This window comes from Macaca mulatta, chromosome 7, assembly GCF_049350105.2.
Source record: "Macaca mulatta isolate MMU2019108-1 chromosome 7, T2T-MMU8v2.0, whole genome shotgun sequence".
NCBI classification, from domain to species: Eukaryota; Metazoa; Chordata; class Mammalia; order Primates; family Cercopithecidae; genus Macaca; species Macaca mulatta.
In genome coordinates, this window is record NC_133412.1 from 35,862,679 (window position 1) to 35,890,626 (window position 27,948).

Consider the following 27,948-nt stretch of genomic DNA (forward strand, 5'->3'; position numbering starts at 1 on the left):
CCAGCTAATTTTTTGTTTGTTTGTTTGTTTGTTTTTTTGTTTTGAGACAGAGTCTGGCTCTGTCACCCGGGCTGGAGGGCAGTGGCCAGATCTCAGCTCACTGCAAGCTCCGCCCCCCGGGTTTACGTCATTCTCCTGCCTCAGCCTCCCGAGTAGCTGGGACTACAGGCGCCCACCGCCTCGCCCGGCTAGTTTTTTGTATTTTTTAGTAGAGACGGGGTTTCACCGTGTTAGCCAGGATGGTCTCGATCTCCTGACCTCGTGATCCGCCCGTCTCGGCCTCCCAAAGTGCTGGGATTACAGGCTTGAGCCACCGCGCCCGGCCAATTTTTGTATTTTTAGTAGAGGCAGGGTTTCACCGTGTTGGCCAGGCTGGTCTCTAACTCCTGACCTCAGGTGATCCACCCGCCTGGGCCTCCCAAAGTGCTGGAATTACAGGTGTGAGTCACCGCGCCCAGCCCACAACCTCTCCTTTTCTGTTCCCCTATAAATTCTCCCCAGTTCTGCTTCAGCCCCTCCAGTGAGCAAAGTCCTCACCCGCTCAACCCAGTTTCACTTGCTAGTGGAGAGTAACGTCTCTGTGGTCACATCGAGCCGCCCTGGGCATGGCTGGAAAGTGCACCCATGTGAGACTCGCCTGCTTGAAGCAGCTGCTCATGGGATACTGCTATCCGTATAATGCTATGTTGTCCAATATGGTAGCCACAAACCATATGTGGCTATTTAAATCCAAATCTAAGTTACTTTAAATTAAATGGAACCAAAAATTCAGTTTGTCAGTCACACAAGCCACCTTTCAAGTGCTCGAAGACGTGGCTACCGCATCAGAGAGCACAGAAATAAAACATTTCCATCGCTGCCGAGGGGTCTATTGGTGGTGCTGGGACGAAGAATTTAATCTAGGCCACCGCAGCTACACCACTCCCCGCCCATCACAACCATGATCACAACCGACCTGGGCCCCCAAAGCCTATGTCACCAGCCACCTCCAGCATTTTGATGAATACATATTACACTCTTAAGAGAGCAGACTTGCCCAACCTGGGCCTACAGAGAAACCACAAGGCCTATTTTTCAAAAACATCTAATTGTACTGTATATTTTAGTGCAGGGTCTGGTTGGGCAAGATAAACATCGCCTCCTGATTGTAGTTTCACAAAAGATGACTAACTTGGCCTGAATTCCTCTGGCTCCCAAGATATTTCGACAAAACCATCAAAGGATCTATTTTCTACAACCGTACGCCAGAACTCGGGTAAACACTGCGAGAGTACAGCAGTAGCGAGAGGGAATTGGGAAACAGTCGCTGAGCAAAACCAGGCAATTTATCGCCCACTTCCATTCTCACTCTCTCACAAGGAACCTTTACCAGTTTGGGAGCCTGTTTTTAAGGGAGGGGGAGGGAAACGGATCTGTACGGAGTAAATCCTGTTTCACCAGCGCCTGGTCTCATTTCATCCTCAGAGCAGTCAGATGAGGTAACCGGGTGGAGAGGAGGGAAGGGACCCTCGGGGGGCGCTCTGCCCGGGCACTGGGCTGGATGTGTTGTACACATTAGCTCATTTCCCATTGGAGCCTCACAGCAACCCCGAGACAGACAGACAGACACACACACACACACACACACACACACACACACACACAAACACGGTCAGGGCAAAGTCACACAATTTGTGAGCAGGAAGCACCGCACTGAATCCCAGCCTTTGCTCCTTTCACTGCCCTTGGCCTCGGGCGTAGGACCAAGGCCCCTCCACTGAGTGCCTCTCCCTCCTGCGGCATTCCAGCTGTGTGTCCCGCCTCCTCCTCTCTGCCCTCCTTCCACACTCCCTCTTCTGTATCTCCTCGCCTCTTCTCCTGTCCTCCCCATGCTGCCCTTTCCCCCTGCACTCAAGACTCCCTGGGTGGGGGCTGAGGGACACTTGCTTCTGTTGCGCACGGCAGCCATGAGAGCACCCTTTCCTGCTGGTCGGCGAGATGACGAGCCAAACTGTGACTCGGGCAGTCTGTTTTTGGCTTGTCTCAGCTTCTTCTTTGGAAGGTTTCCACTGACTTCAGGGAGAATTCCAGAAGAAGCGGGGGGTGGGGGGGAGGGGCAGGTGTCGTAGACAGCACAGGCTTGGGGTTGGGATAAGGAGTGTCAAGAATCTTGGCCTTGCTGCCAACCACTTTTGTGACCTTGACATAATGACAAAATCTATGTGGGCACCAAGGAAGAGGTGAGAACAGACATGGGGATGAACCACTAGCCTGGGACCTGCAGGTGGGTCTGAAAACCTGCCCTGGTCAGTTCAGTGTGAAGGAAGGAAGTAGGTCACACCCGATTAACACCTTCTGGAATACAGGCATTTTTTCATCACCATCTTATCACACTCTTACAGCGACACTACAAGAGAGTTTTTAATCCGCATTCACAGATGAAGAAATCGAGCCCCCGAGAGGCTATGTGGTCTCAAGATCACAAGGTAGCAGGCGGCAGAGAGGACTCAAACCCCCTGGGCTCTGTCTACCCGTTGAGGACCCTCATTCCACCCACAGCACAAAGAGCTGGCAACAGGACGCCAGTCAGCACAACAGTCCTGGCCACACACAGACACTCCCCAATCTCCACCACTCACAGACAGCAACAGACCCCCCACAGAAGGGGCAGGCGTTGGCCAGGCATGGTGGCTCACGCCTGTAAGTCCCAACACTGTGGGAGGCCAAGGTGGAAGGATCACTTGGGCCCAGGCGTTCAAGACGAGCTTGGGCAACAAAGCAAGACCCCATCTCTACAAAAGAATTAAAACTTAGCTAGATAGAGTGGCGCATGTCTGTAGTTCCAGCTACTTGGGAGACTGCAGGAGGATTGCTTAAGCCCAGAAGGTCAAGGCTACAGTGAGCCATGATGGTGCCACTGCACTCTAGCCTGGGTGACAGAGTGAGATCCTGTTTCAAAAAAGTTCAGTTTAATTTAAAAAAGAAAGGGGCAAGCATCCAGTCTCATGACATCAGGGCATCACTTAAATGGGACTGTACTGTTAAACCCAAATGTGGCCATGAAAATACATACACATACAGGTATTATAAACAAAGGTTTACAAAATCGCTTTCCCTTTTTCTTCTTCACTTGCACCTGCTCTGAGTTAATTCACTTTCATTCAGCGTTGCTGGCACCGGCTGCTTTCTTTGTGCAGCAACACCCTGGACAACACCATCCTGGGCCCCTCAGTCCTGTGACCTTCAGCTTCCCTCTGAGTTAGAGGCATTTCGGGTCTAGGAACAAGCCCTCTGAGCTTGGAGAAAACACAAGAGGTCTCATTCCTACCATCTCCATGAGAGAAATCCATACACTGCGGGGGGGGGAAAAAACAGCCCTCTTTGATGTTTGCAAAGAGAGTCATAATATCTCCCAGAGCCCACATCTAATGATTCAGAATCATTGTTTCTGGGAGGCAGAACATAGAGAGAAATACATTCTCTTTTCATAAATTCAATAACCTGATCTTGTGAAAAGAAATATAAGTTTTTCTTTATTAAATGGCACCAGCAGGGTCCACACAGGGTTACAATCCAGGATTCTTCCTAGTGAGGAATCCTCTCCCGAGGCCTCAGATTTCTGCTCTAGATGGAGTTTCCCTGGTCACATTCGAGGTCAATGGACTATTTCATGCCTTTCATCTTTAAGACCTGAAATAATTTCTGCTGCCAGAACTTGGGAGTATGTTGTACTGGTCTCTTTGCAGTCACAGGATCAAAAGCATTTTCCCCAAATCATTTTTTAATGTCCATATTAAACATGTCATAAGGTAAAGTGAGCAAAATCACTCAACTTTTTTCCTTAATCTTTGTAATAGCATCATTGTGCTGGGGGTGGCAGGGTAGAATGACAGGCAAATTGTCTTTTCTTTTCTTTCTTTTTTTTTTTTATTTTTAAAGAAAAACACTTACAAAAAAATCCAAATAAAAGTAAATGATTAGGACCGGGTGTGGTGGCTCACACCTGTAATCCCAACACTTTGGGAGGCCAAGGAGGATGGTGTGAGCCTAGGATTTTGAGACCAGCCTCAGCAGCATAGGGAGACCTCATCTCTACAAAAGAGGAGGAGGAAGAAGGAGGAGGAGGAGGAGGAGGAGGAGGAGGAGGAGCTAGTTCTCAGTAGGAACTAGTTCTCAGCATGAAAGACTCATTTATATTTAAAGTTAATTTCATTTAAAGATTTCTCCAAAAAAGTGCCATCACACAACATTCCCTGTGCAGACATGGAGTTTCTCAGGAGTGCTCCTGCAAACTCAAGGGTGCCTCAGCCATCAGTGCAGGTTCTGTCCACAGCCCGTTCCCTCGTGAGCCTCAGAAAGCATGCTGGCTTGGCTCCTCACAGCCCACACACCTTGGCAGGTTCCACCCTCCTGAAGAGGTGCTACTCTGGGGACACATGTTGCGGAGATAGGCAATTCTCATTCATAGGATGTGCAAGCTAAAGGGGACTTTGTATCCTCTAAAGCTGACTCCTGGGTTTTACACAGCACCTTCTCCTAAAATCGTGGAACTATAGCATCTCAAATGCAGAAATCAATCTCCTCCTACTCACAACTTAAGGAAAAGGGAAGAAAAAGTGTATCGCCAAGACAAGGGCATGAAACATTTTCCCCGGCTCGGGAACCAGACGTTTAGGGGACAGGAGAGCATCCTCTGCGGCAGCGATAGCCCAGGATGGATGTCAAGGGGTCAGAGCTGGCAGGCACTTGGTCTCGGTGGCTTCATTGGAAGCAGGTGTTGAACCACAACTTTTCTTCGGGAGCTGTTCGCCATTTGCTTTCAAGGGACAGACTCAGCTTGCAGAACCAAAACAGCAGGCAATATAGAAAGGGTCTTTTGGAATTAGACGGACCTGGCTTTTAATCCTGCTCCACTGAACTATCTGGATAACTACAGGTCTCCAAACCTCCACTTCCTTATTTATATTCACCAGGATAATTAACACTGCATCAGTCTAGGTCTCAGCAGAAAACAGGACTCCACTGGCCTAGATCAGTTGAAGAAAGCAAGTGGGACTCCTTACAGAGGGGTGGACAGTGTTAAGGAAACCAACAAGGACTGAGGCTGCTCCCTGCCTCTAACAGCAGGATGGATGGAGCCAGGGAAGGGACTGGCCGTGGGAGAACCGGAGCCGTGGAGGAGGGGCTGCTGCCAATCGTGGGAGGGCAGTGACTGCACAGTCAGGCTCCAGAGCTCTTCTCCTCCCTGATCTCCTGCTAGTGCCTCTCCCTCCAGTGGTCACACCCAACCAGAAACCAATCAATGAGGGAGCCCGGCAGATGCAGCCTAAGGGATCCCATCCTGGGGCTCAGAGCTGAGCAGTGGAGGGCAGAGTGGATGAGGACAGCGGGGGTAGAGGGAGCAGATGGACACTACGCAGCAGGGCATCATTATTTAACTTGTTATGAGGACAAAAATGATGTATGTAAAACACTTAGTATGCAGCTTGATGCATAGTAGGATCTCAACAAACGGAAGCTATTTTCTCATTCTTGGTGTCTTTAATGCAGTTGTATGTCCATGTCATTCTTCACTCAGAGAGCCTGTTAAGTACTCCTTGGATGCCTAGTGTGTGCTGTGCCCTTGTGGAGATCCAAGCAATAGTGTGGTTCTGAGACTGCCTTTGGGGAGATAAGACATGGACACAGATGCCCATGAGACAAGGCAGAGGCCACAAAGGACTGCAGCTTCTAGTGCTCTTTTTCTTCTTTTTCAATACTTGTAAAAGCTCTTTCTTTTTCCAATAGGATTCCAATTAGAACACATGTTTACTGCAGAAAACATGAAACTTGCAGAAGAACATAAAGAAGAGAATAAAAATGACCACTGTGCCCTCTCCAGAGATAAGCACTGTTAATATTTTTTGTGAATTCCCCTACTTCTACACATTCTGTTTTGCAGAGTTGGTCTCACACTAGACAATGTCATAGCCTGTGTTTTTTTGTTTTTGTTTTCTTCTTCACTTCTTTCATAAGCATTGAAATCATTCCAAAAATAGTTTTTAATGGCTTCATAAGAGTAAATCACATGTTGGGGACGATGAACTGAGAATCAGCAGACTAACTTCTAATTGCGGCTTCATCAGTTATTAGCCACGTGACAACGACAAGCTACTTAACTTTTTCTGAGCTTCAGCTTCTTCCTTTGTAAAATGATGTGGGAGGGAAGATAAAGTAGGCATCTTATAAAGTTGTTGTAAAGAGAAATGAGATAATTTTGTGAAACTATTAGCTCAATGTCTGGGACATGGTGAAGAGCTAAATGGTAGTTATCGTAATTGCTGTTATTAGTTCATAGCCATCCCTCTATTACTGAATATTTCAGGTGTTTTTAGTTTATTTTTAAACAAATGTTATGACATTTTTTAACTTCAATCTCTTTCCACAATTCAGCTTTTTTCTTAGAGTATATAAAGCTAGTGGTCCTGGGTATAAACATGTAGAAGTTTAAGTTCTGGAGTCAGGTTGCGAGAGCTGACGCCCCAGCCATATACGACTTACCAGCTGTGTGATCCCAGAAAAGTCACTTAACTTCTCTGTGCTTCAGTCTCCTCTTCTCTAAAATGAGATAATAATAGTGTCATTTGTCTGAGGGTTAAGTGAGATGACAGATGCAAAGCACCTGGCAAAAGCCAAAATAGATATTAGCCAATGTTATTACTATGCATACTGCCATTATATGCTTTTACTTGCATTTAACACTGGGCTGAACACACAGTTAACTTCCAATTAATACATATCATATTAAACTGAATTGAAGACCGGTTACTGTGAGTGTTCCTTGAGTTCTCTGGAAGATGTCCTGACTACTCATAAGGAGGTTAACCCAAGGCCAGTCCTCCCACATCTTACCCCCTCCCCTACTTTGGAAAGTTCTTTCTTTGGAAACTGTCTTTGGAAAGAACTGTCCTTTTTGTCTCAGTTTGACTTTATAAGACTGTTCACTTGTTACAGAGTTTCCTTGACAACCCCCAAATAGTGTAAGACGTCTCCAGAGGCTTCTGGGGTGACGGGCTAAGTCCCTCTCTCCAGTGGTGCCACCCAAGAGTTTAGGGACCTTTCCCAGGACTTGCGCCTGTAGTTCTTTTCTTTTTTTTTTTGAAACAGAGTCTTGCTCTGTCACCCAGGCTGGAGTGCAGTGGTGCAATCTCGGCTCATTGCAACCTCCACCTCCCAGGTTCAAGCAATTCTCCTACCTCAGCCTCCCGAGTAGCTGTGACTACAGGTGCCTGCCACCACGCCCAGCTAATTTTTGTATTTTTAGTAGAAATGGGGTTTCACCAAGTTGGCCAGGATGGTTCCAATCTCTTGACTTCATGATCGGCCTACCTCAGCCTCCCAAAGTGCTGGGATTACAGGTGTGAGGCACCGCGCCCAGCCAGCTTTTTTCTTACTTCTCACCCACAGCCTGTTTTGCTGTCTTGAGGGCATCAAATTACCTTATTCCAGGCTTGGGATTTGAGCATCTATTGTGTTACACCAGGGGTCCTCAACCCCTGAGCCACAGACTGTGGGCCATTAGGATCCGGGCCTCACAGCCAGAGGTGAGTGGCGGGCGAGCACGCATTACCACCTGAGCTCCGCCTCCTGTCAGAGCAGTGGCGGCATAAGATTCTCACAGGAGCACAAACCCTATTGTAAACTGCACATGCTAGGGATCTAGGTTGTGCACTCCTTATGAGAATCTAATCCCTGATGATCTGAGGTGGAACAGTTTCATCCTAAAGCCATCCTCCCTGCCCCTACACCAGTCCATGGAAAAACCGTCTTCCATGAAACCCATCCCTGGTGCCCAAAAGGCTAGGGACCACTGGTGCATAGGGTACTGTAGTAGGTACCAGATACTACCTGAGCGAGCTCTTACCTAAAGCAGAAAGCTCTTGGCCAACAAATCAACTCTTAGTATTTGCCTCTTGTTGTGAACATAAATAAACATTTGGTGCTTCAGAGATAACCCCTTTGGTAAACCCAAGAGATATCCCCACTCACATAAGCAAATTAAACACAAAATCCAAATGGGAAGATTAGTTTACGCCAAGGATAGGATTGTGTAATCTAAAACTCAGCAATACCGGCATACCAGGACACTGGAGCTGATGTGTTAGCAATACAGCATTGGCAATACCCTCTGCTGGGCTTGCTGTATAGCTACCAACCTCCAGCAGAAATGGTACCACTTAAGAGTTAGTAGATTGATCGATGAAGAGATGAACTTCCACATGCTGGGTACAAGGAATGGATGGTCAAGTGGCTAGTTACCGTGATCTAATTTTTTAACATTCTCCTACGACGAAGCTTGAAACTCAGGTCTTGAATCCTCACGGGTGATTTCCATGTTGTTAGATGTTAATGTGCATTGTGATATGTCACCCCCAAGCAAACCATCAGTTCATTCATCCCACAAAAGTTTATTAAGCACCTACTGTGTGCAAGGCACTGTTAGGATTCGTGGATTAACCACTGTCTAAATAGGAAAGGAAAATACACAGCAAGCATTCCATAAATCCCTTATCCTTTGCCCAAGCCAGACACTCATCTTGCCACAAGCCTGGACATGGCCTCAGAATCCATCTCAACACAGGGCTCTAGGCAGCTATTATCAATCAAATGGAATTAACATTCCATATTAAGCCTGTTTGCAATCTTGGAGCTAGAACACTGTAGATACTTAGAGAATATGGCGACAAGAGAGCTCAGGAGGTCAAGGCTGCAGTAAGCCGAGGTGGCACTGCACCCCAGCCTGAGTGACAGAGAGAGACGCTGTCTCAAAAAAAAAAAAGAAAACTCAAAACAAAACAAAAGCCAATCCTGGTCTGGAAGCTGGACCCTGTATCCAACCCTGGGGAATCCACTGGGGAGAATAGGGAGACAAGAGAAAGAAGTCCAAGCAGTAATCAGCCATTTTGGAATGAGGTAGGATAATTTTCGAAACAGCTCCGTAGCTGTGCCACCATGCAAGCTAAGCCAACACCATCTAGGGTAAGGGAGGCTAAGAGCACAGATGCTGCTATTTGACCTTGAGCAAGTCACTTTCATCTATCAGAGCTCCAGTTTTCTTATTTATAAAACAGGGGTGATAATAACAATGCCTACATCATAGGGTTGTGATAAGGAAATGAGATGTTGCAATGTATTCAACAATGCAAAAATGTATTTAACATTTAATGATGCAATGTGTTTAACAATGCCTGTCTAATAGTAAGCCATTTGCTTTCGATAACTAAATGTAGACTGTATTCGGTAAAGAAGAATAAAATAAATTATCCTCTTCCAACCAATCCATCAGTAGGAGGACATTCTGGACATTTGATAAAACGGAAAGCTTCTAGGCCCAAGTTCTGGAACTAGAGTTATGTTATTTCTATTAGGAAATACACTCATTGAACCTCACAGAGCTTGTTTCCAGGAACTGTCCCAGAATATAAATATTTGGTCACTAGGGCATATATTTCTTAGCTGGAGCTCTGCCCCACCCTGAGACACACCCCACCAGACAGCAGCAATAGTGTAAAATGGCAGCGTGTTCCCTCTTGCCTCGTCAAATGCCTAAAAGGCATATATTCTTTGATTTACAGAAGGAGGCCCTCGCCAAACACATGAAATATTACAACAGAACTTGCACCTAGAAATCAATGAGAATGCCAGATATCCTATACTCCTATTCTGCCACCTTTTGTTGGTGAATATTTATCATTATTACATTACAAACACAACAAAAGTCCTGTGTAGACATTTAGGAAATACACAGAAGGAAAAACAAGAAGATAAACCACCATTCAGGAGCAAAAAAAAAATGTTGGTAACATTTTGATACCTATCCAAACTTTTCCCTCTACATGTTTAAATTTTAAGAAATAAGAGATTTTTTGGCTGGGCGCGGTGGCTCAAGCCTGTAATCTCAGCACTTTGGGAGGCCGAGACAGGCAGATCACGAGGTCAGGAGATCGAGACCATCCTGGCTAACATGGTGAAACCCCATCTCTGCTAAAAAGTACAAAAAACTAGCCGGACGAGGTGACGGGCGCCTGTAGTCCCAGCTACTCGGGAGGCTGAGGCAGAGCTTGCAGTGAGCCGAGATCCAGCCACTGCACTTCAGCCTGGGCGACAGAGCGAGACTCCGTCCCAAAAAAAAAAAAAAAAAAAAAAAGAAATGAGATTTTTAAATTGAAAAGTCCTGCTTACATTCTCTCTCTTTCTCTCTCCCTCTCTCTAGTTTATCATTACCAGTTCAAGATCCAGTTCATCAACCAAACTGAGACGCCAATACAAACAACTTTTACCATGTCACTACTCGGAACAAAAGAGAAAATGCAGAAAATTGCCATCACTCTGTGAGTAGGAGGTGTAGCCCCCTAGGGTGATGACGCGCTTATTTTTCTTGCAAGGGTATAAATGGACTCTGTAATTTTCAAGAGTCAGGCCAGCTACTACTACTTTATTCCAGATGTAAACCAAAAAGTATCTGAGACACGTCTCAATCAATTTAGAAGTTTATTTTGCCAAGGTTAAAGACATGCCCATGACACAGCCTCAGGAGGTGCTGGTGACCTGTATCCAAGGTGGTCAGGCTACAGCTTGGTTTTATACGTTACAGGAAGATACAAGACATCAATCAGTACTTGTAAGATGTACACTGGTTTGGTCCAGAAAGGCGGGACAACTCAAAGTGGTTGGGGTTGGGGGTGCAGGGGAACTTCCAGGTCACGGGCGCATTCAAAGATTTTCTGATTGGCATTGGTTGAATGAGTTTATCTAAAGATCTAGAATCAATAGAAGAGAGTGTCTGGATTAAGATAAGGGGTTGCGGAGACCAAGGTTCTTATTATGCAGATGAAGCCTCCAGGTAGCAGGCTTCAGAGAGAATTGATTGTAAATGTTTCTTATCAGACTTAAAAAGGTGCCAGACTTAGTTAATTCTCTCCTGGATCAGTGAAAAGACCTGGAAAGGGAAGGGAATTCTCTACAGAATGTGGAGTTTCCCCCCAAGAGACAGCTGTTCAGGGCCCTTTCAAAACACATCAAAGAAATATATTTTAGGGTAAAATCATTTAATTTCTTTCAGGGCCTACTGTCTGTCAGGTGATGCTATACTAGACTCTGGCTGGAATTTGGTATCTTATTGCTACAAAAAGTCTGCTTCATCAGTCTTAAAATCTGAGTTTTAATGTTAATGCTGGTCAGTTGTGCCTGAATTCCAAAGGGAGGAGAGTACAGTGAGGCATGTCCCACCTCCCCTTCCCACCATGGCCTTGAACTTGTTTTTCAGGTTAACTTTGGAATGCCCTTGGCTGAGAGAAGAGGTCCATTCAGATGGTTGGGGGGCTTAGAGTTTTATTTTTAGTTTACACAGGCTTGAGCATTTGAGCACCAATCACCGTGCAGGGCACTGTGGTAGGTGCCAGGTACTACCTGAGCTAGCTCTTGTCTAAAGCGGAAAACTCTTGGTCCACAAATCAACTGTTAGTGTTTGGTTCTTTTTGTGAACATAAATAAATATTTGGTGCTTCAGAAACAACCCCTTTAGTAAACACAGCCCATCCCACATAGCCATCCTGGTCAGACAGGACATTCACCCAAGCCCAGACCCTCAAGTCCCTCCTCAGCCTCTCCAGGTCCCACCACCTGCTCAATGTTATGCACTGTGGACTGAACAGACAGGGAAACTGGAGATGGCCCCACCAGGGCCTGCAGTACAGAGGCGAGTGAGTGGTGAGGGGCAGAGCAGGTGTTCCCAAGAAGGTCCCAAGAGCCTTTCCAGTGAGTTCATAACCCAGAAATTAAAGTGGTATCTTTTGACTTGGCACAGATTTCCAATTTCAATCAGCCTGCTCTGCCAGCCTCCCCATCTGTCCTTCACCCTGTTACCCACCTGCTCACTCTGAGGCTCCCCAGCCTCTCTGGCCTTTCCGCCCTCAGTGTGGACTCTCCCTGGGAAGTGACAGTAGCCTCTCACCCACTCCAGGGATGGTCCTGAGCTTCCCGAAAATTGCCCCCAGCTTTGGATCTCTGATCATCACACTGATTCAGTCATTCAGCAAGCATTTGTTGGTGCTCTGTCCAACACCTACCTAAGGATACAGAGGACCCTAGCCTCTGGATGCTCACAACCTGGCAGGGCAAGGGGATTCCTAAACAATTCTTAACAGCACACTCAGGAAGAGCTATGCCAAGCCACACAAGGGACCCCTCCATCCATCTGCCTCGCCCTAAATCCAGCGCTGCCTCTGCACAGCCAAAAATCTCTCCCAGGGGATAGTTCTCAAGAGCAGAAAGGGCAACTCGCTATTCTGTCAACGTTGGGATATTTTAATGTCTTGGAGATTAGTGACTAAAGCTGATAACGATACCTCAGAGTCTGCATTTAAATCTTGCTCTAAATCGGTGCATCCTTTTTATGTGGAGTTTTTCTACTACTGTTATGCCTCACTGTTTTAATAGAGGTTTCTATTTATATGGGGGGAGGAGCATTATGTGGGAGAGAGTGCATGGTGTAGGCATACTATGTTAAACCTACAGAAAGCTGAACTGTCCGGACGCCATTGCCAAAGCCCCTCTGTCTCCAAGGCAGCTTCTTCCTAAAAGCTAAGCTAGAGAAAGTTAACTAGGTTTGTTATAGCGGGACTTCTCAGAGCCCTTTTGATGTGTTAACACAGAAAATAGTATAGTTTTCCCAATTTTATTATCTGGAAATCTCTTTTTTATCCTGGCACACCTACTGCTAGCTCTATCAATAGTCTGTTGAACGCTAGTTTGGGAAATGCAGCAAAAATCCCAAGTCATTCAGGGAAACATAACACATCCTGAATGTGTGTGACCGTCACTTTGCTGTTACAACTAAACTGATTGTGTCTGATTTTCTTTGTGTGTTCAAGGGGCAAAGGAATTGCTAGTAATAAAACATATTCCTTTCTTATCACGCTGGATGTGGATATCGGTGAGCTGATCATGATCAAGTTCAAGTGGGAAAGCAGTGCAGTGTGGGCCAATGTCTGGAACACAGTCCAGACCATCATCCCATGGAGCACAGGGCCCCGCCACCCAGGCCTCGTTCTGAAGACGATCAGAGTCAAAGCGGGAGAAACCCAGCAAAGGTGACCACTGATTCAATCTCCTGCTAACGTCTATGAAGCACCCGCTTGTGCCAGGCAGTTTCACAATTTAATACTCACGTTCATCATGTGCAGTGAGTATTATTAGGCCCTAGTGATGGAGTATAGAAGCTCAGAAAGGTGAAGTGACTATCCCAACTTTACACAGCCGTAGGTGCCAGGACAAGGATTCGCACCCAGGTCTTTGAATCCCACACCAGCGTCTCCCCACTGCCCGTGGCTAACGCTGCCTGCCCCTGGAGCCTGAGAACCGCCACACCAGCCCGAGGCTTCTCAAGCTTCAGGGCAGGTGAATCACCAGGTGATGTCAGCGCTGCCGCTCCAAGGTGCTGTGCTAGATGCAACATCTCTTTTTTGTTGTTTGCCCAAAGAAACGCTTTTAACAGCTCACAATCTCAAAAATCTCAGTGTATCTCCCTCTCTGTGGTGGTATCTTTCAAATGTCAGATGCCAAAGAATCACTGGGAAGCCAAACACACTTGCAGAATTCCTGGACCTATCTGCAGATTCGTGGTGGGCTTGGGAAGGGGTCTAGGATGCCTGTTGTTGAATAACAGCCCTAAGAAATTCCAATGTGGAACAATGGGTCACCCTTAAGAAATGCTGTTGTGTTTGATTTAACATCTCCCGTGGCCCCAAAGTCTCCAGGGATATGGAGGAGTTGGGGTGGGGAGCAAAGAAAAGGAAGGACGGGGCTGGGCGTGGTGGCTCACACCTGTAATCCCAGCACTTTGGGAGGCCTAGGTGGGTGGATCACCTGAGGTCAGGAGTTCAAGACCAGCCTGGCCAACATGGTGAAACCCTGTCTCTATAAAAATGCAAAAATTAGCTGGGCATGGTGGCACACGCTGGTAGTCCCAGCTACTCAGGGGACTGAGGCAGGAGAATTGGTTGAACCCAGGAGGTGGCGGTCGCAGTGAGCCGAGATCGCAGCACTGCAGAGAGAGACTCCATCTCAAAAAACAAAAGAAAAGGAAGGACCCTCCAGCGCTCCTGAAGTCCTCACAGCAGAGCAAAGGGCTGCCCACCAGCACATCCTGCCATAGCGACTGTGCTTTTCTGTCATCCGTGGTTCTCCATGGCAGAATTCCAGGCATCCCTGGGCCCTCTCCTCTCTCCGCCCTTCTCTATTCAGGACACAGTCTCTCCTCTCCCACCTTCCTTGTCGCAAAGGCCATGTTTCTCTTTGGCTTGTCTTCATAGAGGCGGAAAACAGCAGGCTTCTAACCTCTGAACTACCCTCTTCCCTCACCCCCTGGGTTTCAGTGCCAGGAGCCAGCCTGTGGCAGATGTCTGCCCCCGAGTCCCTTACACAACCACACTCTGAGATTTTATCTCCCTAGGGTGCAAAATCCTGGCAGTTTCTAAGAGCATACTCTGCCGCCTGCCAACAGATCTCCCAATATGATCAATCTGGGAAGATTAAACTGCTCGTTCCTCTTCTGCCCTGAACTCTTCTCACATGACTCTGTGGCCCATTGGAGCAGTGCTGCTTCTGAGCTCCGACCCTGCCCACGTGCTCTTAGCTGGAGAGTAATTCCTCAGTTTTGGTGGCTGCTCACCCTGACAATCCCATGTGGCTCGACCTGAAAGGTTGTCCAAAGGACAACACTACCCTCTCCACTGGGGCACACCCATGTGGTACGGAAGAAGAAACGAGGAGAGGGAGGGGCCTGGCGCTTCCGGGGCTCCCACACATGGTGGGCATTGAACCAGGTGCTCCATGGCATTCATCTCATGTGATCTTCGCTGTGACCCTGAAATGGGTAGTATTGGCTGTGCAGGTTAGGAACCTGAGGCTCACAGAAGTTACACAGCTTAGGGACAGTGCTCAAAATTGTCCCAGTCCAGATTTGACTGGGATTTGTTCGATTTATTACCCATTTGTTGAGGGTGTGCTGTTTCCAACAGTTCTTTCTTCCATTAGTTTTGGTTCCATTAATCTGAATTTTCTCAGTCTAATCTAGCAGAGTTGCAGTGCTGGACATTAACATATATATGTATCAAACCCATCCTTAGGGCTGTAGGAGTTACTGCTAAAAAAGCGTCAGGGCATGGCAGTTATGGGAGCTATAATTTTTTTTAGGTTGTAAATATTGAGTGAGTGCCTCCTCTGTGTCTACACAGTACCAGGTACTATTGGAGAACACACATAAAAAAAAAATCTGAGTTGTGGCTCTTGGTAGAAATAAACTCCAGGACCTAACCGGGAAAATAAGATGAATTAATTTTACTAACAGTGTGGTCCACCCTAGGGCTTCTCCAACTTTCACGAGCGTACAAAGCATCTGGGAATCCTGTTAAAATGCAGGTTCTGCTTTAGTGAGTCTGGGGTGAACCTGATGTTCTGCATTTCTAACAAGCGACCAGGCGATGCTGTTGCTGCGGGTCCACGGACCACACTTTGAATAGTGGGAGTCCAGCATTACACAACCCAGGAAGCGTAAGAAGAAAGTTCAGACCGGTACACTTGGGGCTGTGCTGCAGCACGCTTTGAGGAGGCCAAGAGGTGTTCCCAGGGAGACAGGCAGCCGGCAAAGCAATATGGCTGGCAGGATCAGATGGACTCCAGTGTCAGCCAGTCCTAAACTCACATTTTAACTTCACCGCTCACAATCTGTGTAGCCTCAAGCAATAACTTCACTCTTCAAGACTCAGTTGTTTAGTGATAAATGAGAATCATAATATACATTTCATGACACTAATAACAACTACCAATTTTTTAGTGCCTTTTGCAGACCCAGATCCCAGAATCGGGATGGAAAGATGAGACTCTACACTCTTAATATCGCTGCTAAGTGCAAGGGGGAAAAGGAGTGGGTTAGGTAACTTGCTCTGTGCCTCCATGGAAGAAATTCAGTGGAAGGGGGTTTTCTTCCCCCAAACGCACAAAGCCAGGGATGAGTAGGGTTGTGGAGATGGTGAAGAGGAAGAAGAGACTATTGGCCGTACAGCAAGACCAAGTATAATAACTGGCTAAAACTAATGAGAAGACATTTAATTTCCACAGTACTCACATAAATGCAAAATAAAAATCAATGAAATTATCACTGGTTACTCATTAGTTTGGCAGGAATTCAAAAATAGACAACATCCAGAGTTAGTAAAGATGTGGAGAAACGGGCATTCTCATACACTAATAGTGAGAGTGTAAATTACAGGCATTTTGTAGGGGAATTTCATTCAACAACTAACGTTTAGTGAGTACCTACCTTATGCCAGACACTGTTGTGGACACCAGATGTATAATAGTGAACAGACAGGCCGGGCGCGGTGGCTCACGCCTGTAATCCCAGCCCTTTGGGAGCCCAAGGCAGATGGATCACGAGGTCAGGAGATCGAGACCATCTTGGCCAACATAGTGAAACCCCATTTACTAAAATACAAAAAATTAGCCGGGCGTGGTGGCGCATGCCTATAATCCCAGCTACTTGGAAGGCTGAGGCAGAGGAATCGCTTGAACCCGGGAGGCGGAGACTGCGGTGAGCTGAGATCACGCCACTGCACTCCAGCCTGGTGACAGAGCAAGAGTCCGTCTCAAAAAAAAAAAAAAAATAGTGAACAGACAGAGTCCTTGGTCTCACGAAATGTACATTGTCACAATTTTAAATATGCATACTACTTTGAGCCAGAATTTTATTTCTAGGTATCTTATGGTCTTTCTGGAGTATTTGTGCACATAATCAAAATATGCACAAAGGCTATATATGAATACATATGTACAGAATGTCTGTTGCAGTACTATTAAATAAATAGTATACATAATAAGTAAACAGTAAATTCTTGAGAAAATCTTAATGTCTAACAGTAGGAAAATGCATTGTGGTACATCCTTAAAATGGAATGTCATGCAACAGATGAAAAATCGTGAAATAGACTTCTACATACTAATATGAGCAGGTTTCTGAGTGCCATTTTCTGGTACCAAGGAAAAATTGCAGGAAAACATATACAATATGATCCCACTCAGTATATGTGTAAATGCATAGGAACAAGTCTGGAAATGCATAAACCAAACCATAAATGTAGAGAGGGGAGTGATGTTAGTGAAGGCCGATGGCAAAGAGGTTCTTTACTATTTGGCTTCATTTATTCCTTTACCATTTGAATTTTCAAGAATGCAATCACAAATTACTCATAGTATTTTTAAATTTTAAAAGTTCAGTTTAGTAAAGACTTGACCTTAGATGCAATTCAAAGAAAAAAGAAATAATAAACTAGAATTTTTCTACAGATATACCTATAGATATATATTTAACAGATGCAATTGGAATTAGTAACACAAAATGGTATCTCGGGCCAGGCCAATGGCCGAAGCAGTCTAGTTGTTGTTTCCAAAACACATGGTGGTGTCCTCTTTAGTGGACAATGTCAGCTCCAATAAGAGGAAGGGGCAGGGCTTACAGGGCTGAGCCAGGCAGAAACCGATGACAGTGACCTCATGCCATGGACCTTTAAGAACAGCACTGACAAACTGGAGCTTGCCCACAGAGGGAAGGCTGGGGAGGTAGGCCGGCCTTAGGAGGAAGGGTTGAGGAACTAGAAATGTTTGTCCTGAAGTCAAGGCAAATATGGTCAAGGAAACAATAGTCACCCTCAAATCTTTGGTGAGCTGTCATACCAGAGAACAAAGGAGGGCTGCCCCAGGACTTTCCTTCTTACAGAACTGAAATCACCCCAGGGTAGAACCCCAGGAAGTCTTATTCTGATTGCTGTCACTGACTTGGGTTTTGTTTTTCTCTGAAGTTACAAAAATATTTGCGAACATAAGAATCTCATTTTTTTTTTTTTTTTTTTTTTTTTGAGACAGAGTCTTGCTCTGTCGCCCAGGCTGGGGTACAGTGGCCGGATCTCAGCTCACTGCAAGCTCCGCCTCCCGGGTTTAGACCATTCTCCTGCCTCAGCCTCCCGAGTAGCTGGGACTACAGGCGCCCGCCACCTCGCCCGGCTAGTTTTTTGTATTTTTTAGTAGAGACGGGGTTTCACCGTGTTAGCCAGGATGGTCTCGATCTCCTGACCTCGTGATCCGCCCGTCTCGGCCTCCCAAAGTGCTGGGATTATAGGCTTGAGCCACCGCACCCGGCCAAGAATCTCATTTTTAAAAAGACATCACATGCTTTACACAAATTGAGTGGAATTTGATAAAGGATGAAACACTTCAATAAGCTCCACCTAAAACTTAATGCTGTGTTTGCTTTCTGTTTTCTATTCAGAATGACATTTTGTTCAGAAAACACAGATGATCTACAACTCCGCCCAACCCAGGAAAAAATCTTCGTGAAATGTGAAATAAAGTCTAAAACATCAAAGCAAAAGATCAGATGAGATTTATTGAAGACCCAGTGGAAAGAATAAATGAATCTTACTCCTTATCTGGAATGGTTGCCTTATTTAGAAGCCAAAATTACATAAAGAATCTCACATAAAGCTTGAATAAAATTTAGATTTAAGGGGGGTAATGTTTCACTCTCGTAAACTGAGCTTTTCAAAATGATATAACTATTTTCCAGTATTAGTACAACCAAAAATTTCCCAATTTTATCTCTGGTTAAATGTTAATATATGCAAATAAGTACAAATGCAAGAGCCGGTTTAGATCTGTTGTTCTAATTTACAATGTCTTTTATAATTAAGTCAAGTTTCCCTCATGTCCTTGCTAGTTTATTCTGACCAGTTTTTGAACCATGCTAGAAAGATCCTTTTTATTAGGTAACTAGTGCTTCAATAAAGCAAAATTCTAATTAATCACCACTAGTTGTGTATACCAAAATGCATACCCTTTAAGACAATACAGTTCATAGAAGAAGAAAAAAATTAAAATTATTCTAATAGTTATACAAATCATATAATGATTGCACAGAACCAAACACTTACAAGTAGAATTCTACTAAAATGCCGGGCGCAGTGGCTCACGCCTGTAATCCCAGCACTTTGGGAGGCCAAGGCGGGTGGATCATGAAGTCAGGAGATTGAGACCACGGTGAAACCCCGTCTCTACTAAAAATACAAAAGAATTAGCCGGGTGTGTTGGCGAGTGCCTGTAGTCCCAGCTACTTGGGAGGCTGAGGCAGGAGAATGGCGTGAACCCGGGAGGCGGAGCTTGCAGTGAGCCAAGATGGTGCCACTGCACTCCAGCCTGGGCGACAGAGCCAGACTCCATCTCAAAAAAAAAAAAAAAGAATTCTACTAAAACTACTAGTGATAACAGTGAAAGCTGGACAGTTGGTCATTTTAATTATGAAATTACAAATTAAATAAATATAATTATTGTATCTTACTAATGCTTGCAACAAAAGCTAATTTTAAAAACCCAGAAAGTCTCAAAGAATTTGCTATGTACTGAATGTTTCAGTCACCCCAAAATTCATATGCTGAAATCTAATCCCCAATGTGATGGTGTTTGGAGGTGGGGCCTTTGGGAGGTGATTAGGTCATGAGGGTGGAGCCCTCATAAGTGGATTAGTGCCCTTATAGGGGATAAAGGATCAGAACTCTCTGCCATATGCAGATATGAGAAGGCAATTATGCAAGCCAGGCAGTAGACTCTCACCTGGAAGTGGACTACCAGATCTGCTGCCACCTTTATCTTGGACTTCTCAGCTTCCAGAACTGTGAGAAATAAAGGTTTCTTGTTTAAGCCATCCAGTCTATGGCAATTTGCTATAGAAGCCGGAACTGACTGAGAGAGTTAGATGTCAAATTTCAAACTGTCCAATAAGTGAAATAATAATGTTTGACCAGCAAATTCCATCACAAAGCACATGGTGACAATGGACACTAAATATGGTAATCAGTTAGATTTGTGTTTTACATAATTCAGAGAGGAGGAACATGTTACGCACATTAAACAACCTAACCTAACATGCACTTAGGCTCAGCTATATACAGCCCATAATTCATATTCTCTTCACCAAAGCAGGGTAAACTGGGGCTCATGAAAACAAAAATCCTGGAAAGATGTCTACCTCTGACTAATCAATTTAAAATTATCTTGCATGATTCACTTTTATTTCCCTTTGAAAGACCCAGAAATCTAAAACGTATGGGGTGGTGGGATAGGAAGAACAGCTGGTCAGTGTTTCCAAATGAAGCATTCTGTCCTGAATGCTAATCTTACCTGCAAAAGTATTTGACCCCACTTTTAGGGAATGTGTGTGAGCGTGTGTCTAAAATGGATAGATACTAAAATGAACAACATTTCCCATTATATCTAAAAGACTAAGGTTTACAATAAAATGCTTGCATTGGATTGCCAGGTTTTATCATTAATGATCCAGAAGGAATTTAAAATACCACTTTTGAAAAACAACAGGGAAACACTCTTTGCTATATATGCGACAGAGTCCATGCATATGTATTCCAGAAGACATGTATGTGAGCCTTGAAATCACCACAACCAGAAACAGCCCAAATGTCTGCCAGTACAATGCAGAAATGAACTGGGGTATAGTCTTGCTAATGGACTGTTGCCGTAAGAAAGATGAGCCAAAGCTACACACACAAAAGAACAGGGCGGGGGCCAGCGTGAGGCAGCGAGGCATCTAGGGAGCAACATTTAAGGAAGCACTCATGCATTTTGCATTTGCACAAAGACACAAAACATGGTATAGTATGATACAAACAAAACCCACCTATATTGCTAGGGATGGATAAGCACCTGTAATCCCAGCACTTTGGGAGGCTGAGGCAGGCAGATCACTTGAGGTCAGGGGTTCGAGACCAGCCTGGCCAACATGGTGAAACGCTGTCTCTACTAAAAATACAAAAATTAGCTGGGCGTGGTGGTGCACACCTGTAATCCCAGTTACTTGGGAAGCTGAGGCATGAGAATCCCTTGAACCTGGGAGGCGGAGGTTGCAGTGATCTGAGATCACGACACTGCACTCCAGCCTGGGCAATAGAGTGAGGCCCCGTAAAAAAAAAAAAAAAAAAAAAAAACAAAAGGAAACAAAACAATAAAATCATTATCACAAAAGCAAGGCTGTGATAATCCCAGGAAAGAGGAAGGGCACCCTGGAGTTCCAGGTGCCAGCAACAGTCTACTTCTTACTCCACGTGGTGGGCACTTACACGTTCACTGATTTAACCGTTCTATATATCTACATTTCATGCACTTTTTAGTATGAATGCCACCTTTCACAATGTGAAAATAAAAACAGGGAAAATAAAGGGCAGAGTTAAACAAACATGTTTCTACTATAGTGCGATATGTTTCAAAAGTAATATAGTTTCACAAGCAATATAATTAGAAATTATTTCATCTTTAGTAAGAAAACTTGAAGTGCCACAATACATGGTAACATTTTGGGCAGAGAATTCAACAAGCATCCAACGTGACAAGTGGGTAACTGGAACATTTGAAACTCCTCTTGGCGTGTCCAAATCTGGTTGCCAATTCTGTTGTCAGTGGATAATTTTCACTTGGAGGGATGTGTTCATCGACATCACATTTTCTTAAGTATATTCGAGTAGGGAAGTCAAATTGGGAAACTGAATAATGCAGCCACATCTGTTCGTTGCACATGCAAAATGCTGGCTCGTGAACTGATTATACACACCTCTCTCCATAGAATCTGCATTTATGAGCCCACTCAGGAAAGATAACACTAGCATCTTGCCTTTTAGGCAAAAGCTAATTTGTGCTTCTGCTTGTAAGAGAGCACTGGGAAAGAAATGGAATGTCGATTACACTGCAGCTGGGCTCTTCGAGGTGAGCAAGTCAGAGAGAAGGAAACAAGCACTCCATTCAACATTAAAACGAACGCACTCCGCTGCATCGCAAAGCTCCCTGTCCTCAATGTTCACCTTGAGTCATGTCGGCAGCAAATACCACAAAAGCTTGGATTGCAGTACATATCTGTGGGGCGGCAGAGCAAGGGGTAAAGCTGCTCAGTGCTGTGTTTGCACTCCCACAGAGGCTGGACTAGAGGAAAGTCAGAGCAGGATGGGAAATAGACAAGCAAGACGAAGACTGAAGAAAATCAATCCCAAAAGGGATCATTTACTGGCTGAACTTTTCTTATAATACATACTTCTACTTGAATCCCAATGATCTGCACATGATTAATGGCTCCCAACACATCTCATGCCTTCCCTTCTCTTATCCCTTCCTCCTTTTCTTTTCTCCTCTGCAATTGCTCTGCCTAACTTAGTCCTATTTATCTACTCAGGCCCAGTTATTTTCACCAGTTGCCTCCTAGCCCAGCCAGACCACGGAGATCTTTCTCTCTTCTGAGTGCCTGGCAGTCACATAAGCGATGCTCTCCACCATCCACTTGGCCCTTAGTTATTTGTGCCCCGCTGATTCCCCTCGAACCTCCCAGCCTCCTCCCAGCCTCCACGCTGCTCCCTGTCCTCCACTCAGCCATTCCAGGGGATCCCAGGCCTCCTTCTCTGCTGGCATGGTTCTCTCTTTATAGGCAATCTCACCCACTCCTATGGCTTTATTTCTGACCAAACACATAGGCCAACTGTTCTCACTGTAGAACTCCAGCCTGGACCTTCTCTCCAGACCCATATTTCCATATATTATGCAATTGTCCATTCAACAGTTCCCCCTGTGTCATCTCTCCCTGCGTCCAAAAATGAATGCATGATGTTTCTTGCCCCTGGAACCTGCTCGTCCCCATTCTCTCTGTTGTCTATCTCCTTGAATGTCATTACCTCACCCAGTTGCTGGTGCTGGACTCTGGGCAGTCATCTATTATGTGTCCTTCCCTTTGGCCCCTCACAATCCAACAATCACCATATCCCACGAATTCTACGCTTATTTCTTAAGCGTGTCTATATCCCCCCACCTCTACTGCCATCAACCCAGCGCAAGCCGAACTATCACTTACCCAGACGTTTGCAACAACTTCCCAACTCACCCCCCAGACCCCCTCCTCCCTCTCAATCCCTTCCCGCACAGCGACCAGAGTGACCTTAAAAAAAAAAAAAAAAAAAAAAAGTTATATCATTTTCCTGCATAAAACCTTCCCAATGACGTCCCACATTTTTTGGAAAAAATCCAAAATAATTACCCTGGCCTTCAAGGCCCCCAATGAAGCCCCTAGTTTTCTCCCCAGTCTTGCCTCCCATTATTCTCTGTCACTTACTAGGCCATTGTCCAGCTCCACCCACAGAGACTCCACCCAGCCTGCACTTTATTTTTTATTTTTATTTATTTATATATTTATTGGAGACAAAGTCTCACTCTGTCACCCAGGCTGGAATGCAGTGGTGCAATCACAGTCATTGCAGCCTTGACCTCCTGTGGCTCAAACAACTCTCCCACCTCATCCTCCTGAGTAGCTGGGACTACAGGTGCACACTGCCACATCCGTCTAATTTCTAAATGTATTGTAGAGACAGGGGTCTCACTATGTTGCCCAGGCTTAGCGTGCACTTTAGAAATGCCTGAGGAGCTTTAAAAACTAGCCGTGCCTCAGCCCCACACCTAGAGATTTTTGACTTAATTGGACTGGGGCAGGGCCCAGAGACTGAGGCTGTTGAATGCTCCCCAGGTGATTCTAATAGGCACTAAGTTTGAGAACCACAGGTCTAGACAACACTGGCCACCTTGGTTCCTTCAAAAGCACAAAGCTCTCTCCTTGCCCCATTCTGTTGCGTACACTCCAACTTCTCCTGCGTTGCACACTTGCAGCTCCAAGTTAGGTGTTACTGCTTCGGGGATCATTTAACAATTATCTCATCCTACCCAAGCTTCAAGCAGCTCCCCCTGCCATCCATAGTCAATGTTTTTTTATTCTCCTTGTGAAATGATTTGTGGCCATGCCATGCAGAGCCATATTGGAGGCTGAGGCAAAAGGAAAAATCAGTAATAGTGAACCTGTCTTTATTTATATATTTATTTTTGAGATAGGGTCTCACTCTGCTACCCAGACTGGAGTGCAGTAACATGATCACAGCTCACTGCAGCCTCAACCTCCTGAGCTCAAGGGATCCTCCCACCTTAGCCTCCCAAGTAGCTAGGACTACAGGTGCATGCCACCACACCCAGAAAATTTTTGTATTTTCTGTAAAGACAAGGGTTGCCCAGGCTAGTCTTGAACTCCTGGGTTCAAGCAATCCACCCTCCTTAGCTTCCCAAAGTGCTGGGATTACAGGAGTGAGCCACTGCACCCAGCCTGATCTTGCTGTCACCCAGGCTGGAGTGCAGTGGCCCAATCAGAGCTCACTGCAGCCTCGACCTCCTGGACACAAGCAATCTTCCTGCCTCAGCTTCCCAAGTCACTGGGATTACAGATGTGAACCACCATGACAGCAAAATTTTTATGTTTTATGTATCATAGATTTTTGCATTCATTTCCATTTTTAAAAATTTTGCATTAAAAATTATGTTGATAACTGAGTTTTTGGAGTCCCCTTACATTTTTGCACCCAAGGCAAGTGCTTCACTACCTTTTCTCTAGCCCTAAGCCTGATCTGTGAAACGGTTTCTTTATGGCCTTTCTCCCCTACTGGCCTTGAAGCTTGGTGAAGTCAGGGAGAGGCTCTGGTTCACTGCATTATTCCCAGTGCGCAGCCCATCACCTGGCAGAGAGTTGGCATCCCGTAAATGCTTGTTGAGTTAATAAGTGACAGTTATCTCTTCTTATCTGTATTTTTTGTCTCTTGATTAAATCAGAAGCTTCGACTACCATACCTGTCCAAGATAGAGTTCTCTGCTTCCTCATTCAGCTTAGAAACAAAGCCAAGTTGGCGTAGCGGTTGACTCCCTCCCTCCCTCATCTCTTGGCTCTGCTGGCCTCCACTTATGTTAACTCAGTTTCTGCCTCAGTCAGTTCATCAAAATCCCTTTGTATTCCTTGATTACCTTTTTACTTTCCAAACAGGTGTATCACAAAAAGAATTTTCTAGGGTCTTGGAGCTATCTTCCTACCAAATAAGATAGAATTAGAGAATAACCATAAGGGTCATCTACAACATACCTCTCAACTCATTCTGTGCACAGGCACCTTCTTCATTGGCATTTCTGACACTGTAGGTCTGGGGCAGAGCCTGAGAGCAGGCATTCCTAACAAACTCTCAGGCGATGCCCTTGCAGCTGGTCCCCCGGCCACGCTGAGCAGCATCAATGTAGACCGGTGTTTCCCAACTTTCCCTGATGATATGAATCACCTGGGCACTAAAAAATAAAGCTTCCCAGACTCCTCCCCTGGAGATTTGAATTCAGCAAGTCAAGGACAGATCCTAAAGATTGTTCTTTTCAACAAGTACCTGGGCTAATTCATCTCTTCAGAAAAGTGGGGCAACACTGATGGAGGCCAACACCTTCCTCTCAAAAGAATATCGCAGGCGTGGTCCAGCACCACCAGGGAAAGAGCTTCCCCTACCTTGCCGTAACTTCTCCCCTCGCTTTCTTCCCTCGCTTTCTTCCCTGGAAGCCATAGAGAGCAAATCAAACAGGTCAGCTATCTGAAGACGGTCTGCAGGAGACTGTGAGCCCCTTGACGGCAAAAGCTGTAATGTATTTTTAGGTTTTGCTATGTGGTTATTTTATGTTTCTCATTTTAAATATATTTTATAAGAGTATAAAAGCAGCATGTGCCACAATGCAAAGGTATATAAAGAGAAAACTGGTCATCCATCTCCCTGCACCCACCTTCTTCCCCACCCCAGCGACCCGAAGTGAAGACTGGTAACAGCCTGACGATGTTATTCTTTCAAACACATACAAGCATTTATCCACACTCAAGGCTTTTGTTTGCTTGTTGTTTTCACCAAAATGGAACCATAGTATGTATGTATGTGTATGTGTATATATATACACATACACAATACTCTGCAACTTGCTCAACTTGGTTTTTGTTTCTGGTTTTGCTTTTCTTTTTTTTTCTTAGTGACTTATTAGTATCCCTACATGTCAAAAGATACGGATCTTTTTTCTAATTCTGTGTGCTATAATACAATGTTTTTTAGATAAATAGAATTACACATGCTGGAGGGGTTAGTGCAATCTTTTTCCTACTCTTTTTACTTGGGTCAATGCCCTGTCCCCGACCCATGTTCATAACTAGGAGTGTAACTCTGAAATGTTTCTATAGTTACATACACTAACATATACACACATTCCCAAAGAGAAGGGACTTGTTAGTGTTTCACAAACATTCTTTTCAGCAAATTGATTTCCTTACTCAACAATATGACCTGAAATATTTCTGGGTCAATTGATATGGATCTTACTATTTTTTAATTTTTTCTTAATTTTTTAGAACTCCACTCTGTTGTCCAGACTGGAGTTCAGGGGCCCTATCACAGCTCCCTGCAACCTCAGACTCCTGACCTCAAACAAAATGCTTGGGTTACAGGTGTGAGCCACAGTGCCCAGCCTCACTATTTTTGATGATTGCATAATATTCCCCATTGTGGAGATAACCTTAATTTATTGTCAGTCTCATACTGATGTGCCTTTACTTTTCTCCAGCTTTTTGCCTTTTTGGAAAATGCTTCATTTAACATCCTTATACATGCATTCTTATATACCCATTTGTGGGAAATATTTCTAGTAGTATAAAATTTTTTTTTTTTGAGACGGAGTCTCGCTCTTGTTGTCCAGGCTGCAGTGCAGAGGCATGATCTCTGCTCACTGCAACCTCCACCTTCTGGGTTCAAGCAATTCTCCTGCCTTAGCCTCCCGAATAGCTGGGACTACAGGCGCCACCACCGCACCTGGCTAATTTTTTTTTTTGTATTTTTAGTAGAGACGGGGTTTCACCATGTTAGTCAGGCTGGTCTCGAACTCCTGACCTCAGGTGATCCGCCTGCCTCGGCCTCCCAAAGGGCTGGGATAGTAGTAGAATTTTTTAAGCCAAATGATATATATTTTTAAATTGAATGGATGTTGCCATATTGCTTTCCTAAAACATTATCACAATTTGCGGTTCCACCAGCAGTGTATGAACACCTATTCCCCACTCCCTACCTCTTTCCAAGGCAGAAATATTTATTGTTCATTTTAGTTTTTGCTAGTCTGATGGGTGCAAGTGGTGACTTCATTGTGACTTTACATTTCCCTGCCTACTGCTGAGTTTGAGAATCTTTCCATAGGTTTACTGAATTTGCTTTACTGTGAATTAATTGTTCAAATCCCACTTTCTTTTAGAATGCTTCTGTTTCTTGCCAGCTTGTAAGAACTACATGTTTTATGACATATAGTAACCTTTTATCTTTCAGCTTCTTTGCAAATAACTTTCTAAGTTAATTCCTCTGTTGATTTTAGCTCTGGGTTATTTTATTTTATTTTATTATTTTATTGAAACAGAGTCTTGCTCCATCTCCCAAGCTGGAGTGCAATGGCATGATCTCAGCTCACTGAAACCTACCTCCCAGGTTCAGGGTGATTCTCCTGCCTCAGCCTTCCGAGTAGCTGGGATTACAGGCATGCGCCACCACTTATGGCTAATGTTTGTATTTTTGGTAGAGACGGGGTTTCACCATGTTGCTCAGGCTGGTCTCAAATTCCTGTCCTTAAGTGATCCGCCCACCTAGGCTACCCAAAGTGCTGGGATTACAGGCATGAGCCACCACACCCAGCCTTGATTTTAGTTATAGTATTCTTTGCTGTACAGTAATTTCTTTGAGGTCAAAAAAAAATCTAACATTTCTATTGTATGGAATTTCTGACTTAAAGTCACCGTTGAAATGCAAATTGTTGAAAATAAATATTTTCTTCTGAGATTTTTGGTTTTGTCCCTTAAAAGCCTTAATCCATCTGAAATTTATTTTTGTATATAGTGTGAGATGGAATGACGACTTAATTTTCTTCTATGTGGATACAAGTGGAGCCAACTTTATTTATTAAACTTTTTCATGCTGA

General features: G+C 44.9%; 1 protein-coding gene across 3 annotated transcripts in view; it reads left to right on the forward strand.

The window, feature by feature from the left end:
- Nucleotides 1–18,497, forward strand: part of LIPC (lipase C, hepatic type) — a 176,666-nt gene extending 158,169 nt beyond the window's left edge. For all 3 annotated transcript variants that reach the window (XM_077939485.1, XM_001095252.4, XM_077939484.1), the window contains 3 exons: nt 10,232–10,349; nt 12,891–13,109; nt 18,341–18,497. In XM_077939485.1, coding sequence (XP_077795611.1) covers nt 10,232–10,349; nt 12,891–13,109; nt 18,341–18,452 — 449 coding nt within the window. In that variant the 3' untranslated portion in view covers nt 18,453–18,497. The remainder of the gene's footprint in view (nt 1–10,231; nt 10,350–12,890; nt 13,110–18,340) is intronic.
- The last annotated feature ends 9,451 nt before the right edge of the window (nt 18,498–27,948 follow it).